Raw genomic sequence first — 17,774 nt, forward strand, 5'->3', positions numbered from 1 at the left:
CAATCTAAATGCTGTTTGACGCATGTATCAGACGATGAAATGACTCAGGGGAAACTGAAAGAAAGGCACCGTTACGTAACTCGTGTTTGTCTGATTCATGGTGCCATTTTCATCCTCATATGATCGCAATCTTATCTCATGAGGACTGTATATACGTGGCTCCAGACTAACTAACTTGTAGGTGGGAGGGGCACTCTGGTGTGTCACACAGATGTCGCAATACAGGATGTGTTTCTTAGACCAGTGTTTCTGAAACTGTACATTTACAAATGTTTTAAAGGTGTTTTTTTATTATTATTAAAAAATCACTTGCATTTAGCTTGATGGTATAACCAACATGTTTTATTAGATTATTAATGTATAATTAGCTGAACAGTGGCAGCAAGCATTAATAAAATAGGACATGTTTTATTAGATTGACGTAGCCTATATATAGATTGATAGCGACAGCTAGAGTTTATATCAATAAAATAGACAACAATTACAGAAGTTACGAAAGGTGTGTCCGGATTTATATAATTAGGCCTAGGTCTGCAATTAAATGCATAGAATGATGAAGCAAAATCCCTAATATCAATTTGTCAAGGTAATAATTATTATAATCCTGCAGGTTAAGAAAATGTGTTGCTACCAAACTAAATATACAGTTATAATAAATGCAACATGTCACTGTCTAGTTAAATGTACATTAATAATCTTTTTCCTCTTAGAGCTGCAGGTAGGGCCAGTTTTATCGCCGCATTTCCTTCTTTTGTTGGCTTATTGTTTTGTTGGCATTGGCTGTGTTTCTTTTGGCCTAGACTGCTGTGTCACTGCGGGATGGATGTGTCCCTGACGGACACCGATGGCTGGACGGCCTTCCACGCGGCAGCACACTGGGGACAGGGAGAAGCCTGCAGGATCCTGGCTGAGCATCTCTGCAACATGGAGGCCCGCAGCAACGCGGTGAGGAGCTCTAGAGCAGTGCTTAGATTTACTCATTTATTTAGTAGACGCTTTTGTCCAAAGTGTCATACAAGTGCAAACTCATAAAAATTATCAACCGAATTTCATATAGCCAGTAAGGACTCATTTGACATGCATGTGCTCTCGTCTGTCTTCCAGGGTCAGACTCCGTTTGATGTGGCTGATGAAAGCATGAAAGTCCTGCTGGAGGAGCTCTCGCAGAAACAGGAACATGTCAGTCATTTAAATACTCTGCTTTGCCATGATTTCTATTGGACGACAGAAATGATATCTGCTCTGATGAAAACCTGCTAACGGAGACGCTCCCTTTTTCAGTGGCGCAGTGAACAGTCTGTGAACGAGCGACAAAACGTGGTGGAACCTGCCGCTGCCAACACATCCAGCAAAAACCGAAGGTCTGTTCTATCCCTCACTTCATGTTCCGCATCGGTTTGCATTAATGAGTCCCGCCGGGCTCTGCTGTCATTTCCTCCCACATGTCAGAGATGTGGATTTTGGGATGGCTCGCTGTCCCTCTATTGGCCACAAGGTGGCGTTGTTTGTTTTGATGCTGCGCCCCATCCGCGGTGTCCCATGCCTTGTGCCCTATGTTTCCTGGTTTATGCTGCGCCACCCTACAAAACTGTACTACATAAGTGGTTTTATTAGTGGTGATAAAACATACACAGAATTACTTTGGTTCTCCTTTTGCCATGAATGCCCTACAGTTATAAATAATATTTTACTAGGGCTTCATACCATATGTCTGCTAACTCCTGCTTCAGGAGCTCCGTGTGCCGGATGAGCAGCAGAGAGAAGATGAACGTGCAAGACCAGTCAAAGGAGAAGGGGGTCCCTGGAGGGCTGGAACTGAGGGAGGAGGAAAGAGAGAGCAGCCCTGGTAAGGCTCAGTCCTCTGCGGGCCTTCAATTTAATCTACCCTAATTTGCTAAATAAGTAGAGCAAATTGGACATTAACCTTGACAGGATATAAGTACATTATATGGCCAAAAGAATTGGGACACACCTCTTAATCACTGAATTCAGGTGTTTCATTCAGACTCATAGGCTGGCACCTTTGCAAGAAGTCAGCTTGTGAAATTTTTTCCCTGCTAGATATTCCACGGTCAACTGTAAGTGGTGTTATTTCAAAGTGGAAGCGTTTAGGAACAACAGAAACTCAGTCACAAAGTGGCAGATCATGTAGAGTAACAGATAGGGGTTGCCAAGTACTAAGGCACTTAGTGCTTAAAATCGCCTATGATCTGTTGACTCGGTAACTACAGAGCTCCAAACTTCCTCTGACATTAACTCCAGCAGAAAAACTATGTGCCAGGAAGAGGCTTCCATGGCCAAGCAGCTGGAGTGACAGATCCTGTTTCTCTGTCTGTTAGTCTGATGGATGAGTCTGGGTTTGGCAGATGCAAGGAGAACATTACCTGCCTGACTGCATTGTGCCAAATGTAACACCTGGTGGAGGGGGGATAATGGCATGGGGTTTTTTTTCAGAGGTTGGGGTAGGCCCCTTAGTTCCAGTAAAGGGAACTCTCAGTGCTTCAGCGTACCAAGACATTTTGTACAATTCTATGCGTCCAACTTTGTGAGAACAGTTTGGGGAAGGCCCTTTTCTATCCAAGTGCACACAGCAAGGTCCATAAAGACATGGTGTGGAAGAACTTGACTGGCCCACGCTGAGCCCTGACCTCAGTCCCATCGAACACCTTTGGGATGGACTAGAACAGAGATTGCGAGTCAGGCATTCAAGCCCAACAGCAGTGCCTGACCTCACAAATGCTGTTCTGGTTGAATGGGCAAAAATTCCCACAGAAACACTCCAAAATGTTGTTGAAAGCCAGCAAGAGTGGCAGCTGTTAGCTGAAAAGGGACACACTGATTACATAATGATATCAGCAATGCACTCTAAACTTTCAGTCCATGCCACTAATAATCCTAACATTTACACCATATCTGCTGGTTAGCATTTTTGCCTGTTTACTGACTTGTTTTGACTAATGAGGAAAAGAGAGCCCAAATGCACATGGATTCATTCTTAAATGCAATATTGGTCATTCTCACAAAATCGTTACTGTAACGTATCAATTTTCCCTAATTCTGAAAATTTGTTTGACAACAGACTCAAATTACGTTATTTTCTTCAATGTCGAATTTTGCTTCTATTGCGGTTAATTGGTTGCAGAGTAAAACAATTGGCAATAAAAAACAATCAAAGAAATGACCGTGCATCTTATGATACTGATTGATTGTCCGTTGTGGGTTACGTGCAATGAAGCTGAAAGATTCAAAAACATTTTATCTATCCACATTTGATCTACTTTTGTATTATTTGATCTTAAAATTGTGACAGTAGGGCCCATTTGGGGAATATGGTTGAGGGATAATTAAAACGTGGAACTCGGATAAAAATATATTAACCGCAGTATAGCAGCAAAAACCAGTGTACAGTACATCACCGTTTCGGTTATAGTGCCAGTATCATTGAGGGTGTCGTCCGTCCGTCCCGTCCCGTCCCCCTTTTTTTTTTTCGCTTGATGAATTAGTTATACTTCTTGCACAGCCACTCTCAGGTTAAGTCAAAAGTGTGTAGCTTCTAGTGTGTAACTTTTTAAGAGCTTTTTTTGACTTAAGCACCTGATGGGAGAATTGACCCCTAAGTGCCCAGCTGCTACTGAAGAGGGGGGAATTTGACAAACAAAATTTTCAAGGTTAAATAATATTTGAAAAACCTATCAGTCTGTAGCTCAGTAGGTTCGGAATAGTGCCCATGTACAATATTTTGTGGGTTTGAATCCTGTGGGCCTTGGCAAGACCCTTTCATGTCCATGGACAAAAGTATAAACAAATGTATTCATTTCTAACTGACGCGGTAACTGATACACATTCTGAATCACACTTTTTAGCCGATTCAAAGACAGTTTCCTCTGGCTTTTAGATGCTGGTAACTGAATTTGTGGGCATAATAGTCAACAGTTTCTGTTTCGCTTTCATCCCCTCAGAAAACTCCACCATGTCAAGCCCAGAAAGCGAAAAAACTCTCCCACCTACTGTTACTCTCTCCAAGACGGTAAGCTGGCTTCTTTTTTCTTGCGTAGTGAAGTCATATGTACTATAACAGGCAAATGAATTAAACTTTTCAACTAGCAAGACAGTAAAATCTAAGAATGATACATTTATATAGCGCTTTTCAAGACACCCAAAGTGCTTTAACAGAAGCAATGGGGAGCCATTTCCACCACTACCACTGTTTAGTACCAACCTAGATGATGCGACAGCTGGAATCTCCAAATTATCACTGAGAAATTATTACTTTTAAAGAAAATTAATTAAAACTACCACATTAAAAACAATAAATCTGGTTCTTCACTGTCTTTATGAAAGGTATGATACTGTTAGAATATAAGATGTTTTTTCTAAAGAGGCCAGTCACCCCTCCTTGTTTGTCTGGTTGTTTCACAGTTGCCAGATTCATTCTTGTATTTCTCACCTGCCAAATATCTGCCTATATCATAAGTGTCTTTATATTCTTTGTAAGTCTGCTCTGTTTCATATGTCTGCTGTCTAAAACTGTATGTTTCACCATCTGATTTTGTGTTAACTGAAAGAGAGGGCAGTCTCTGACATTCTACAGGTTAGAAATGATATCAGCTTCTATACAAAGTATCCTACAATTTAATATGAAATTAATTTTTGTTAGCTGGAATATGAATAGAATGTGCTATAAAAACAAAAAATAGATGTGTAGAAGCAGCTGCTGGTCGAGAGAGAATGTGGTCTGGTGATCCAGCTATCAGAGTTAAATTTTCTCATTGTCGTTTTCATTTAATTTGCAGTACATTGCCTAAAGTCACCTCAGATGAAAGAGATTTACAGATTTTTCACATCTTACAGCTTACAAGATTATTACTTGGCAGACTCTTCAAACATGCAGGGTGGAAACTTTTCTAGCTACTTGTATATAGTTATTGTTTTTATTATTATCGTAATTGTTGAGCAAACTTGGCATCCCATCCAGGGTGTCCCCTTTGATTCCAGGAATAGCCTCATGGTTAACGAAAATTCAAGCTTGCAAAATAGTCTGTGTAGTTTAACGTTAAAGGTGATTTTTTTCTTTTATTATACCTGCCCAGTGTGAAGAAGAGAATGAGAGGAAGGAGAAAGAAAGGGAGAACAGGACAGCACGAGTTCAGCCCACCCTTCAGAGAAATGCATCTTCTACCTCTGAAAGCTCCAGCACTGACAAGCGCAAGTAAGGCTACCAGATAGCTGTCCAAGGGCTCACTGACAGGAACAAGTCAGGCTACCAGATAGCTGTCCAAGGGCTCACTGACGGGAACAAGTCAGGCTACCAGATAGCTGTCCAAGGGCTCACTGACGGGAACAAGTCAGGCTACCAGATAGCTGTCCAAGGGCTCACTGACGGGAACAAGTCAGGCTACCAGATAGCTGTCCAAGGGCTCACTGACGGGAACAAGTCAGGCTACCAGATAGCTGTCCAAGGGCTCACTGACGGGAACAAGTCAGGCTACCAGATAGCTGTCCAAGGGCTCACTGACGGGAACAAGTCAGGCTACCAGATAGCTGTCCAAGGGCTCACTGACGGGAACAAGTCAGGCTACCAGATAGCTGTCCAAGGGCTCACTGACGGGAACAAGTCAGGCTACCAGATAGCTGTCCAAGGGCTCACTGACGGGAACAAGTCAGGCTACCAGATAGCTGTCCAAGGGCTCACTGACGGGAACAAGTCAGGCTACCAGATAGCTGTCCAAGGGCTCACTGACGGGAACAAGTCAGGCTACCAGATAGCTGTCCAAGGGCTCACTGACGGGAACAAGTCAGGCTACCAGATAGCTGTCCAAGGGCTCACTGACGGGAACAAGTCAGGCTACCAGATAGCTGTCCAAGGGCTCACTGACGGGAACAAGTCAGGCTACCAACAGATATCATTGCGGACAGGATAGCCAATTGCGGAGTTTCTCTGAGCCATCACTGCCTGTACTGTGATCCCAACATGCCTATATTTGGTTGAATACCCTACTGATGCATAGTTTTCCCGTCTACAGATTTCAGACCTCTACGAGAGACGAGGAGTCAGAGTCACAGAGGAAAGCACGGTCCAGACTCCTGCGGCAGTCAAGACGCTCCACCCAGGTCTTTGCCACCTTAAGTTGTTGTATAGCAGGTCTTCTTTAAATATAAAGTGAATCCATTAACCATACTGTGCCGTGTTTCACTGAAACCCAAAATAAGCAAGAGCTTCACGCGGCCAGGAGCATGGGACTGAAAAGCAAAGCTGCTAGCAATGTCAGACAACTGAGTTGTATGCGTTGGATGGGTTGCAGGGTGTGACGCTCACAGACTTGAAGGAGGCAGAGAAGAGCATTGGCAAAAGTCCAGACATCCCACGCAGCGTTCAGGCAGTCAGCCCTGTTGTGACTGTGACTCCTGCCGAACGAGGTGAGTCTGAAAATGTTTTTAAAACTGAAAACACAATATATCTTTCAAAATCTTTCAGGATATCCCATTAAAGAATAATAATATTAAAGAATATTAATACTGATTAATGAATATTAATAGAACAATAAAAGAATAATATGTAATGCAGTATATCATTGTTTTTATAGATGAGAAATAAAATCACTCTGCTCATCTTGTACATTTCCCTGTTGTCTGTCCAGGCACCAAATACTGAAGAGATACTAAGTTGAGGTGGCACAGGTTTTAGTTTCCTGATTGGATTGAAGAAAGTTTGCACTTTCACTTCTGGTCTGGAAGCTAGAAGTATGATTTTTATTGCACTATAAGATACAGTATAATTACAGGAGTAAACAGCTATGTTTTTGAACACAGTGGGTGTGTAATCTTGAAGACACAACTGATATGGTTCTTAAAGAGTAGTGAAAGTGACACCTAGATTTTTGACATGGTCTTTGGCTTTCAAAGATAAGATTTTCAAGCAAGGTAGAAAGTCTTTTTCTTTGCTGTCACTGAAAATTCCTAGAATTTCTTCCTTTTCTTATTTGAGGTGTAGGAAGCTGTCACTGTCTATTATGGCTGTCACTGTAGATTCTATTAATATTCAGGTAATTTTCCAAAAAAAAACTGACGGGGAATCCTTTATATGTAGCTATTGCCACAGGGCAGAGAGCAGCAGAGTGCACGCTCATTCACTCACATACAGTCAATGTGGGCACTGCAGTTCACTTAAGTCGCATGTTTCTGTCGTAAACCCAAGGACACTCGTGGAGAAAATGCAAACTCCAGCGGCAGTGATACAGGAATTGTAGAAAGTATGTTAAGTTAAATAATTTAAGTCAAAGTGATGACAAACGTAGGTCTTATGGCTAACCTTGTATTATTAGGTGGGTCTGTGGATGTTTTCTTTTGTGATGCTGTTGCTTTGCAGCCGTGGTGTGGTGATATTTAAGTTCTGCTCTGCAATACTGACAGATGACTGCATTTTCATTCACTTCTTCCTTCACATGCTTCCATGTAACTGATGCTAATGCTCATTATTTGGACACTAATCCACTATGCTCGGTTTTCCTTCCGATATACGGCCAGGTGATCACGAAGGCAAATTTTAATCGGTGCATAATTGAGTGATTGTGACAGCATTGCTTGGTATGACTGCAGCTTTATATGCACCTGTTCATTAAAATCTGTACATCTGCTTCACTTTCTGTTATAGACATTGAACCTGCTAGGAACAGTGCTGAGGATGAGGAGAAGGTTACACGGCTAGGAGTGAAGGACCGCCGGAAAGGGAGGAAGGAAAGGCGCATCACCGGGGTGGTTCAGGCTCTCTCCGGAGAGGTAACCGGCCACGTCATCACACTGTGATATTAAGGCAGGGCTTCCCACTGCGGTGCTTCAGGCTCTCTCCGGAGAGGTAACCGGCCACGTCATCACACTGTGATATTAAGGCAGGGCTTCCCACTGCGGTGCTTCAGGCTCTCTCCGGAGAGGTAACCGGCCACGTCATCACACTGTGATATTAAGGCAGGGCTTCCCACTGCGGTGCTTCAGGCTCTCTCCGGAGAGGTAACCGGCCACGTCATCACACTGTGATATTAAGGAAGGGCTTCCCACTGCGGTGCTTCAGGCTCTCTCCGGAGAGGTAACCGGCCACGTCATCACACTGTGATATTAAGGCAGGGCTTCCCACTGCGGTGCTTCAGGCTCTCTCCGGAGAGGTAACCGGCCACGTCATCACACTGTGATATTAAGGCAGGGCTTCCCACTGCGGTGCTTCAGGCTCTCTCTGGAGAGGTAACCGGTCACGTCATCACACTGTCATATTAAGGAAGGGCTTCCCACTGCGGTGCTTCAGGCTCTCTCCGGAGAGGTAACCGGCCACGTCATCACACTGTGATATTAAGGAAGGGCTTCCCACTGCGGTGCTTCAGGCTCTCTCCGGAGAGGTAACCGGCCACGTCATCACACTGTGATATTAAGGCAGGGCTTCCCACTGCGGTGCTTCAGGCTCTCTCCGGAGAGGTAACCGGCCACGTCATCACACTGTGATATTAAGGCAGGGCTTCCCACTGCGGTGCTTCAGGCTCTCTCTGGAGAGGTAACCGGCCACGTCATCACACTGTAATATTAAGGAAGGGCTTCCCACTGCGGTGCTTCAGGCTCTCTCCGGAGAGGTAACCGGCCACGTCATCACACTGTGATATTAAGGCAGGGCTTCCCACTGCGGTGCTTCAGGCTCTCTCCGGAGAGGTAACCGGCCACGTCATCACACTGTGATATTAAGGCAGGGCTTCCCACTGCGGTGCTTCAGGCTCTCTCTGGAGAGGTAACCGGTCACGTCATCACACTGTCATATTAAGGAAGGGCTTCCCACTGCGGTGCTTCAGGCTCTCTCCGGAGAGGTAACCGGCCACGTCATCACACTGTGATATTAAGGAAGGGCTTCCCACTGCGGTGCTTCAGGCTCTCTCCGGAGAGGTAACCGGCCACGTCATCACACTGTGATATTAAGGCAGGGCTTCCCACTGCGGTGCTTCAGGCTCTCTCCGGAGAGGTAACCGGCCACGTCATCACACTGTGATATTAAGGCAGGGCTTCCCACTGCGGTGCTTCAGGCTCTCTCTGGAGAGGTAACCGGCCATGTCATCACACTGTAATATTAAGGAAGGGCTTCCCACTGCGGTGCTTCAGGCTCTCTCCGGAGAGGTAACCGGCCACGTCATCACACTGTGATATTAACCCTCTGGGGTCTAAGGGTAGGGAACATACTTTGACTGGGGCATGGTCACACATTTCTTTCAATATCATAAACTTAATTCATGGCAAATAAATTATTTCTTATATATTTTTTTCAGCGTTACACTCATTTCACCGTTCAACGTTTCACCATTGTGCTGTTTATCAAAGTACCATGTGAATGCGATTTTAATATGCGGTAATGCGGCTATTTAGAATGCGAATAGCAAGAGCGGTACTACACGCCCCCGATGCAGGTAAAACAAAGTAAAGTGACATGGTTTACTTTTTTGCCGATTTAACCTAATTTTAAAAACTTTAATACTTCCGACATTGGAAGTTTTGAAAATAAGATAGATTACGGATTTAGTCAGCTTTTTTTTCCTTCATGATTCTACAAAAAGATTTTAGCGAGATATAAACTGAAATGCACAAGAAATGTACGCGGCATTACGAACGATGCGCTCGTCCCCAGAGGGTTAATAGGTCTAGCTAGAATCTCACAAGATCAGTTTCACATACATTCTAATTTAGTGGAAATTGCTTTTCATTATTCAATACACAGTACAAACAGTAGAATATTTTTAAGTTGCCTCTACCAGACTTTGTATAGAAGCTTCATAATAATAATCGATCCTTTATTGATCCCCGTGGGGAAATTATCTTTACGCCTCCCTCAACTTGCTCTTTGTAGAGTACGCTGTCTGTGAAGGGCAGCCGCCTGTTGGGGCGCCCAGGGAGCTGGGGGTTAAGGGTCTTGCTCAAGGACCTGCAGACATGCTGAGGCTGGGTTTGAACCAGCGACCTTGTGATTACAGGCACACAGGCTTAGCCCACTGAGCCTCATGCTGCCCCATGTAACTGGAATTATGTTCTATAGTAGAAATACTTCAGTATTTTACAGTGTGTAACATTAATCCAATTCCTTTCTAAGCACTGTTTAATAATAATAGTGGAAATGTATTTTCAACCTCTCAAATTAAAGTACTGCTATATACTACCTTGCAAATTTGTCTTTCAGATGGAAGACAGTGATCAGATGGATGAGTCCCTCACAGACTCCTCCAGCTCACACAGGTAGCTTTTGCCGGGCAACAAACCGGACCTACAGACGTTAAACCATGTGGCTTTAGTCAGACCAATAGACTTTGGTCTAACTGCTAGATTAGGCAGAAATGTACTGAAGCTGCTTGACTGGCTTAATCAGCAGATCCTGTCACTCTTTCAGTGAGCCTCAACCAGAAGATTACACAAACCTGTCCACTTCACCTGACTACAAAGTGGTAGGCTCATTCACTGTTTTCTGTATTTCATCATTTCATTTTATATTTTTCTGTCGTTAAGCATAGCAACATTGCATTATCTGTTTTTATTTCAGCAGTTTTGTAAAAAGTGGATGAATATTTGAAATTTGTATTCGAAGAATGCTTAATGTTATGTATACTTTTACTTCCTTGAACATTCATTGGTTAGTTGAGAATAACAGTCCTTCCACATTATATAAATTGTATTAAAATATATTACAGCAATGAGCGCCAAGCAGGTGATCGGCAAGAATTATTAGTAGATTGTGACACCTACCCCCCTCCCCCAAACACACACATTATTTTCTTTGTATAAAATTGGCTCACTCTGTAAAAATGGTTGGACATTGCAATGGTACAGCAAAGCAATAGATATATTATACAATGATATCAATCAGCATAAACAACTTGCAGTGTAATACACTTTATCCAAAAACTATGGAGCAATATACACACATCATGCAGTTCTAAGATAGTCTGAGAGATATCAACAATCAAAGCAATCAAAATGGAAAATAAATAACGTCTGAGTGCTAGCTCACTCAAATAACCATTGCAAAGCAATGTGTAGAACATGTAATGATTGCAATGATAAGCAGTTCTCATCAACGTTATTATTTGCCTAATTATTGTATTTCTTAGTGTTAATATTCTTTGTTTTCTTTGAGATTGTACCCATGATGTACAGTATTACACCCACCCGGCTCCTGATTGGATAACATAAAGGGGAGGCCACATGCAGAAAGTTTTTAACCACCTTATTTATTAAATGCTTAGAGAACAGACATCAGTATAAAAGTGTAAGGATAAAGAAACATATTTGTCGGTTAAAGGCCAGGTTAAGCCCAAGTTATAACAAGCTGAAACCATCCGCTCTGTACCCTCCACCGTGTAATGAACCCATCCAGTCCATTTAACTGTTAGCCAATTATCCCACTAATTACTAGGAAGCATCCACACCTGCACGCTGGCTCCATCTTGTGGAAAAGGTAACAAAACATGTGCCCATTCTAAACCCAAGCACCTTCTGTCATTCTTCTCCTAGCTGTACCGTAAGGTGCTAAAGGATAACGAGGTGCTCAGGGAGAAGCTGCAGGAGACAGAACTGCAGCTCAATCAGAACAAAGTGGACCTGGAGAGACTGAAGCAGGTGAGTGGGCTTTAGAGACCAAGGCTGGTCAGTGCGCTTTAGAGACCAAGGCTGGTCAGTGCGCTTTAGAGACCGAGGCAGGTGAGTGAGCTTTAGAGACCGAGGCAGGTGAGTGAGCTTTACTGTATATACAGAGGCAGGTGAGTGGGCTTTAGAGACCGAGGCAGGTGAGTGAGCTTTAGAGACCGAGGCTGGTCAGTGCGCTTTAGAGACCGAGGCTGGTCAGTGCGCTTTAGAGACCGAGGCAGGTGAGTGAGCTTTATATACCGAGGCAGGTGAGTGGGCTTTAGAGACCGAGGCAGGTGAGTGGGCTTTAGAGACCGAGGCAGGTGAGTGGGCTTTAGAGACCGAGGCAGGTGAGTGGGCTTTAGAGACCGAGGCAGGTGAGTGGGCTTTAGAGACTGAGCATGGATTTGTGAAGATGGTGAAGAAAAAGAGGAAAACAAGACAAGGGCTAGGGCTTCAGCACCGGGGAAAGGCATCTGCTTTGCATTGACTTCTGGAGCGATGTCTGTGTGTGCTGTTGCTTATCAGTGGCTTTGCTTTAACAGTGTCAGTGTTAAGGTCTAATAGTTGTGAACGACTCTTTCAGAATCAGGAGCAGAGTTCAGACAGACCAGCCTTGTTGGAGCTGGAGAGATATGTGAGTACTTTTATTTTCAACACCGGCAAACGAAGCAGTGAAAGGTGTGCTGATGTTTGTCATTTTACATGGTAAATGTGAAATGTCGCTTGTTGTAAAGATGTCGCTTTTCATAGGAAAAAAAAGCATTGGAGACAAAGGCAATGGAACTGGAAGATGAACTGAAGGTAACAAAGGCTGCAAATTTGTGTTCAGTGACATAAAATGCAAAATAACCTTAAATACTTTTTATAAAAACAAAAGTGTTACATGTTTCTTAAACATGTTCATTACGAAGTTTACTTTTCCTGCTTTCTAAATACCTTGTGTTTTTACTGATTTACAGATTATTATAAATTAGAGCAGTGTTGTGACATGCTGGCAGTCACATGTTTAAATCCTCAGAATGACATCTAAATTTAATTATGATTGCATTATGAGTTGTTTCTTTTCCTAACATGCTATACTAAAGGGATTGTGCATAGTCCTAGTATTAAAACATGACCATTCTTTGCCTCAATAAATCATCTTCTCTATAAATCAATAAATATAACAATCCGGTTTAATAAGGGCAGGAGCTCAGGAAACTCGTTTAAGGATACGAAAGTGCTGTTGGACATATATGTCAACCAGTGAAATGTGAATTTCCTTTTTGTGTATGTTCTCTCTCTCTAAGATTCTGGCTGACCTCAGAGCTGACAATCAGCGGTTAAAAGATGAAAATGCCGCCCTCATCCGTGTTATCAGCAAGCTTTCCAAATGATTCATAAGTACGTGCTTAGATTGAAAACAAATGAGCTCGCCCATTCCTCAGACCACGGGTAAAGGTAAACAGTGACATTCACAGCGCAGGTTAAAACTGGTTGGTTGCTTAAGTTAACATGAGTGATTGTATCCGAGTGTGTGTTGTTTTTTGTTTCTTGAATGACCAGTTTTGTTCTCTTACTGAAAAAGATAAAACTAATGTACTTGAATTTATCACAACTGCACTTAGCTATTCTTGGTTAAATGGACTGAAAAGATATGACTGCATATGCTGTTTTGCTGTTTTATAATTTACAGGAAATAGTCTCAAAGTTGTTGTTCTCTGACTTTTTTTACGATGTTCCTTGTTTCAGAAAGCCAGCATGAAATTGCCAATGTACTACATTGTTAAGTAGTATAGTTAACATGATTATTATTATTATTATTATTATTATTATTATTATTATAGAAACTATTTTAATTCAACATAGAATATTTCACGGCATAAGGAGCAAAGCAAAATGTGACCATTATCCTCCTTTAAATAGAGAAATGTTTGTTAGAAACGGTATAAATTAATAGGAATGTGATACTTTAAGTTGCACAGTAAGAGCTTATTCATGAGTTCTTTTTTTAACTGTACGTTTTTTCTGAAATGTTTGCGTTGGATCAGAAATTGCAGTTATGCAGAGTATCTCAAGATCTTTTACAGCCAAACACCTTCACTTCTTTCTTTTTTTGTTCTCTATTGCACATAGCGGCCATTACTACAGTTTACTGTGGTCTAAAAATGTCAGGACTTTCATACTGTGAAAAACTAAAACAATAGGCAAAGGGGACACACTGTTTACTAAAGCTTCTTAGTGTATGCCATAAATATTTTAATGTGCCTTATACCTTTAAAGATATTGTAAATGCATTCTGCTGAAGTATTTTGGTTATGTAGTTGGTTATATCTTTGGGATTTGTCATTGAAAGGGAGATTATTTTGTATGTAGGAATTGATAAAATGACCTACAAATCCCAACAGAGCCTGGTGTTTTTGTACTGTCTGCTTTTTAAGTAATGTATTAAGAACAAACCTGTGGATTTTAAAATGCTACATATCTAAGTGCTTTAGGATCCGGAGGCCTGCTTAACCACAACTCCACCAGACTGGTTTCACTTTACTGCTTGACAAGTACAGCTTCTTTTTGAAATAGTTTCCTTTGGTTCAGTTACTTTACTAATCTATTTTTCTTAGTAGTTGCTGTAAAAAGTGTCTATGTATTGTGAAAAATTTAGAAAATCTCTGGAATTACTGTACAGTTATGGCCTGGACATTTGAGTCCTATTTTGAAATAATGGTTTACTGGAGTTTTGCAACAAAACACATGCAATTAAAACACGTGATTGTGAGCTTAAATAGGTTTATATAAGGACAATTGATAAATATGCATGAGTAATACAGCTGAAAAAAAGTCTTTATTTGTACTATTTTAAAAAGCCAATAGTGTATGATAATCTAAAAAAAAATCATAAAAAAGTACGTTTTGACTGGGAAAAACATAGTTTTTAGTGCCTGTATCCATAATTAGGTTTTCATGCATTTTGTCCATTTGGAATTGCTGTAAGATGGTTATTGAAAATAAGTTCTGCTAGCAGGTATCTTCTCAGCTTTTTAAATTTCCCAGCGATTTCCAGCCCCTTGCTGAGGTACTAGTGATAAAACCAAAAACTAGTGTTCCCTAGCACCAGCACAAAGCTAGCTGTTTGACAGATACTGAAAACATGCATTGATGTTGATTGTCGAGGTATGTGAGGGTTTGCTTGCTTTTTTTTTTTAAACATAAATGATCTTCCTGTATTGAGGGCTCAAGCTCATTATTTTAAAAATGTTTTACAAATTTTTCTATCTTCAGTGAAAACATCTGGGATTTAGAGTTCATTGTTGGGGTATCAAAGAAAAAAGAAAAATAGCGTCTGGCTAAAAAGGAGTCCTTATTTGAAAGTGATATCCTTAAAGATAAAAAAACTTCGTAGTATGGATTATAAATTGTGCTAAGACTATTACTTGAATTCCACTTATTTATTCATTTCATGTTTTACAGAAAAATGGTAAATGTATATGGTTTTCAAGATGTTTTTAAATAAATTATTTTCTCTAGAAAGTAATTTCCAGAACTATTAGAATCTTTGTCATAATATTTTTCTGTATTTTATGTGGCAGGTCCCGTTAGAGTGAATGAAATATAAGCCATATTTCTTAATTTGAAAAATTAACATTACCACTATAAAGAGTGTTAACTACTGCCAGTATTAAGATGTATTTAAGATTTGTTCTATAGTTCTGTATAAAACAGACCTTTTTCTCCTGTGGTTTGGGTGGCAAATTGTACAAATGCAGGCAAATTTACATAAATGGAAATTAGACTTTTTAAACTGATGGTGAATGAAAACAGACTCGCAGGCTTTACCATTCCGTAACATAATGCTCACTTAATGTTATTTTTATGATTTAATGCCAATACTTAAATATAACTAAGGATACTCTAAGTGGTATTTCTGGATGTGGAGTTACTTTAGTATTACTTTAGTGTGTAATAGTGAATAACACGCTTCTTTGCCATTATTTCAGAAAAGATCTGCAGTTGTCCCTTACAGTGCAGTTACATATTGTACATATTGGCCCTGTATTCTATGAAATGCTAACTTTTTTTCCATCATTTTATACTTTACCTGTAATGAAATATAAGAATCATCTTTTGGCCCATTCCACATAAAGTGAAACTGTGTGAAAGTCTGCATTATGCTGATTTTTTTCCCAATTGTTCAATTAAAACTGCGTATTGTAGATCTACATTTTACAGGGTATGCCCAATCCAGCACGCTGCATTAAAGTGTGACTCATCACAAACAACCAGTACATAGACATGAAAGAATCAATGTATCTGTAACCAACCACCTTGCTCACTATAAGCGTTTGGAAGATGGAGGCATGTAGCATAATTTTTATCCGGCTAAAAAAAAAAACATATTTTGCTAGACACCTGTTTTACCAGAAAGCAACCAACGGTCATTTTTATTTCTGTTTTATCATTTCTGTGCTAAAGATAATATTTTGATATTGATTTTGCTATATTTTTATACTATATGTATTTATCTGTCATGGTAGTTTATACACTGTTAAAAATGGTATCTTTCATCTACCCAAATGCAAATAAATTGATATATGTATTCACGTATCTTTCAGTTTTATAAAATGTTACAATCTGCCTCTTTTTAAAAAGATTTCTTTTTTCTTTGCGATAACTTGTAAACCTGTTCCAAGGGCAATACTGGATGCCAAAACTCATTTAAAGGTGCCATAGGATGCATTTTTTCAATAATTGTAAGTTGTTCTCAAGGCCAATTACAACCCTACTATTTGGCCTTAGAATATGGGTAGGCTACACTGATCGTGGGGTACCACCATCCAGCAGGTTGTCCATCCTACCTGATCACTAATAATCCACAGCTCATCTCAGGCAGATAGTAATGCATCAGGTAGGGGAGAGAGTCTGCTGGATACTGGCACTCCAAGATCAGGGCTGCCTACCTCTGCCTTTCTTGGTGAGCTAATTATTATGTGATGAGCTCTGCTCTGAGTGTCTGGTTTACAGTGATGCACTGAATTGGCTTACTCAGAATCAACATCTCTACAGTCATCCGCCTCATAACATTTCAGTCAATGACAGACCACATTTACGACAGTAGTCCCATTGCATTATAATGAAGCTGAAAAATTCCTATAGTGACATTTTAGCGCAATGCTTTACTCGCGTGTTTGTGGTGATGCTGATGTAAACAAACCTACTGTGCTGCCAGTCATGTAAAAGTATAGAACAATTATGTATAGTATATAATACTTGATAATAATGATAACTATCCATCCATCCATTTCCTGAAATTACTTGTTCTGTTTAGGGTTACGGGGGGTCCAAAGCTAATCCCAGAGGCTACAGGCACATAGCAGGGAACAACCCAGGATGGAGCATCGACCCATCATATGGCACATTTATACACAATTTACTCTACCGCACACCTACAGGCAATCTGATAACTCCATGGCCTCAGCATGTTTTTGGATTGTGGGGGGAAACTGGAGTACCCGGAGGAAACCCCACGACGACACGAGGAGAACGTGCAAACTCCACACACATGAAACTCTGGAACCCATAATAACTATGTTACTGATTTATGTATTTACTATACTATATTTCTTTCTGCTTCGCCACAGTTAACTTTAATACCCCCACTTCGGCCAAGGTACAACATTAACGTAGTCATAATTTTGTTTTTTGGTATTGTAAGAAGAACATTGACAAGAGGTCTCCGTACTATCACAGATTTCATAATGTCGTTTAATACTCCCCTGCTAACTTGGGATATGTTTCCCAAAAGCATAGTTGTTAATAACGTTATCAACGTTACCAACATAGTTGGAACCATGCAACTGACAGTTGGTAAATGTACCCTTGAATAGGACTTTCCTTCTTAACCCACTAGTAATAAATAACCATACAGTACATCAAAAATCATGACAGCATCTACCAAAAAAGACATTTCCCAAAGCAAGAAACACCATTGACCTGTTTTCACACGATTCAGAATTGTTGAACTTTTTCTGAGAAACTGTAAACAAACCCTTCCATATATCACACCATGTGCTCATTTATAGAGCACTGGCATTCAATTCCGTTACCTCAAGTCAGCACAACTCAATTAATACAATTCCCCAGGTGGAAACACAAAGAGTCAA

General features: G+C 40.9%; 1 protein-coding gene across 2 annotated transcripts in view; it reads left to right on the forward strand.

Annotated features, from left to right (window-relative positions):
• The window catches only part of ppp1r12c (protein phosphatase 1, regulatory subunit 12C), a 33,630-nt gene extending 17,420 nt beyond the window's left edge, over positions 1–16,210 (forward strand). Inside the window, exons 6-20 of one of the 2 annotated variants that reach the window (XM_072703369.1) lie at positions 801–945; positions 1,105–1,179; positions 1,282–1,361; positions 1,731–1,846; positions 3,960–4,027; positions 5,091–5,209; positions 6,024–6,111; positions 6,303–6,417; positions 7,652–7,776; positions 10,196–10,251; positions 10,382–10,457; positions 11,524–11,628; positions 12,221–12,271; positions 12,388–12,438; positions 12,927–16,210. In XM_072703369.1, coding sequence (XP_072559470.1) covers positions 801–945; positions 1,105–1,179; positions 1,282–1,361; positions 1,731–1,846; positions 3,960–4,027; positions 5,091–5,209; positions 6,024–6,111; positions 6,303–6,417; positions 7,652–7,776; positions 10,196–10,251; positions 10,382–10,457; positions 11,524–11,628; positions 12,221–12,271; positions 12,388–12,438; positions 12,927–13,013 — 1,357 coding nt within the window. In that variant the 3' untranslated portion in view covers positions 13,014–16,210. The remainder of the gene's footprint in view (positions 1–800; positions 946–1,104; positions 1,180–1,281; positions 1,362–1,730; positions 1,847–3,959; positions 4,028–5,090; positions 5,210–6,023; positions 6,112–6,302; positions 6,418–7,651; positions 7,777–10,195; positions 10,252–10,381; positions 10,458–11,523; positions 11,629–12,220; positions 12,272–12,387; positions 12,439–12,926) is intronic. The other variant, XM_072703370.1, reaches the window with a different exon arrangement.
• Positions 16,211–17,774: the final 1,564 nt, after the last annotated feature.

Source organism: Paramormyrops kingsleyae, chromosome 20 (assembly GCF_048594095.1).
Source record: "Paramormyrops kingsleyae isolate MSU_618 chromosome 20, PKINGS_0.4, whole genome shotgun sequence".
NCBI lineage: Eukaryota > Metazoa > Chordata > Actinopteri > Osteoglossiformes > Mormyridae > Paramormyrops > Paramormyrops kingsleyae.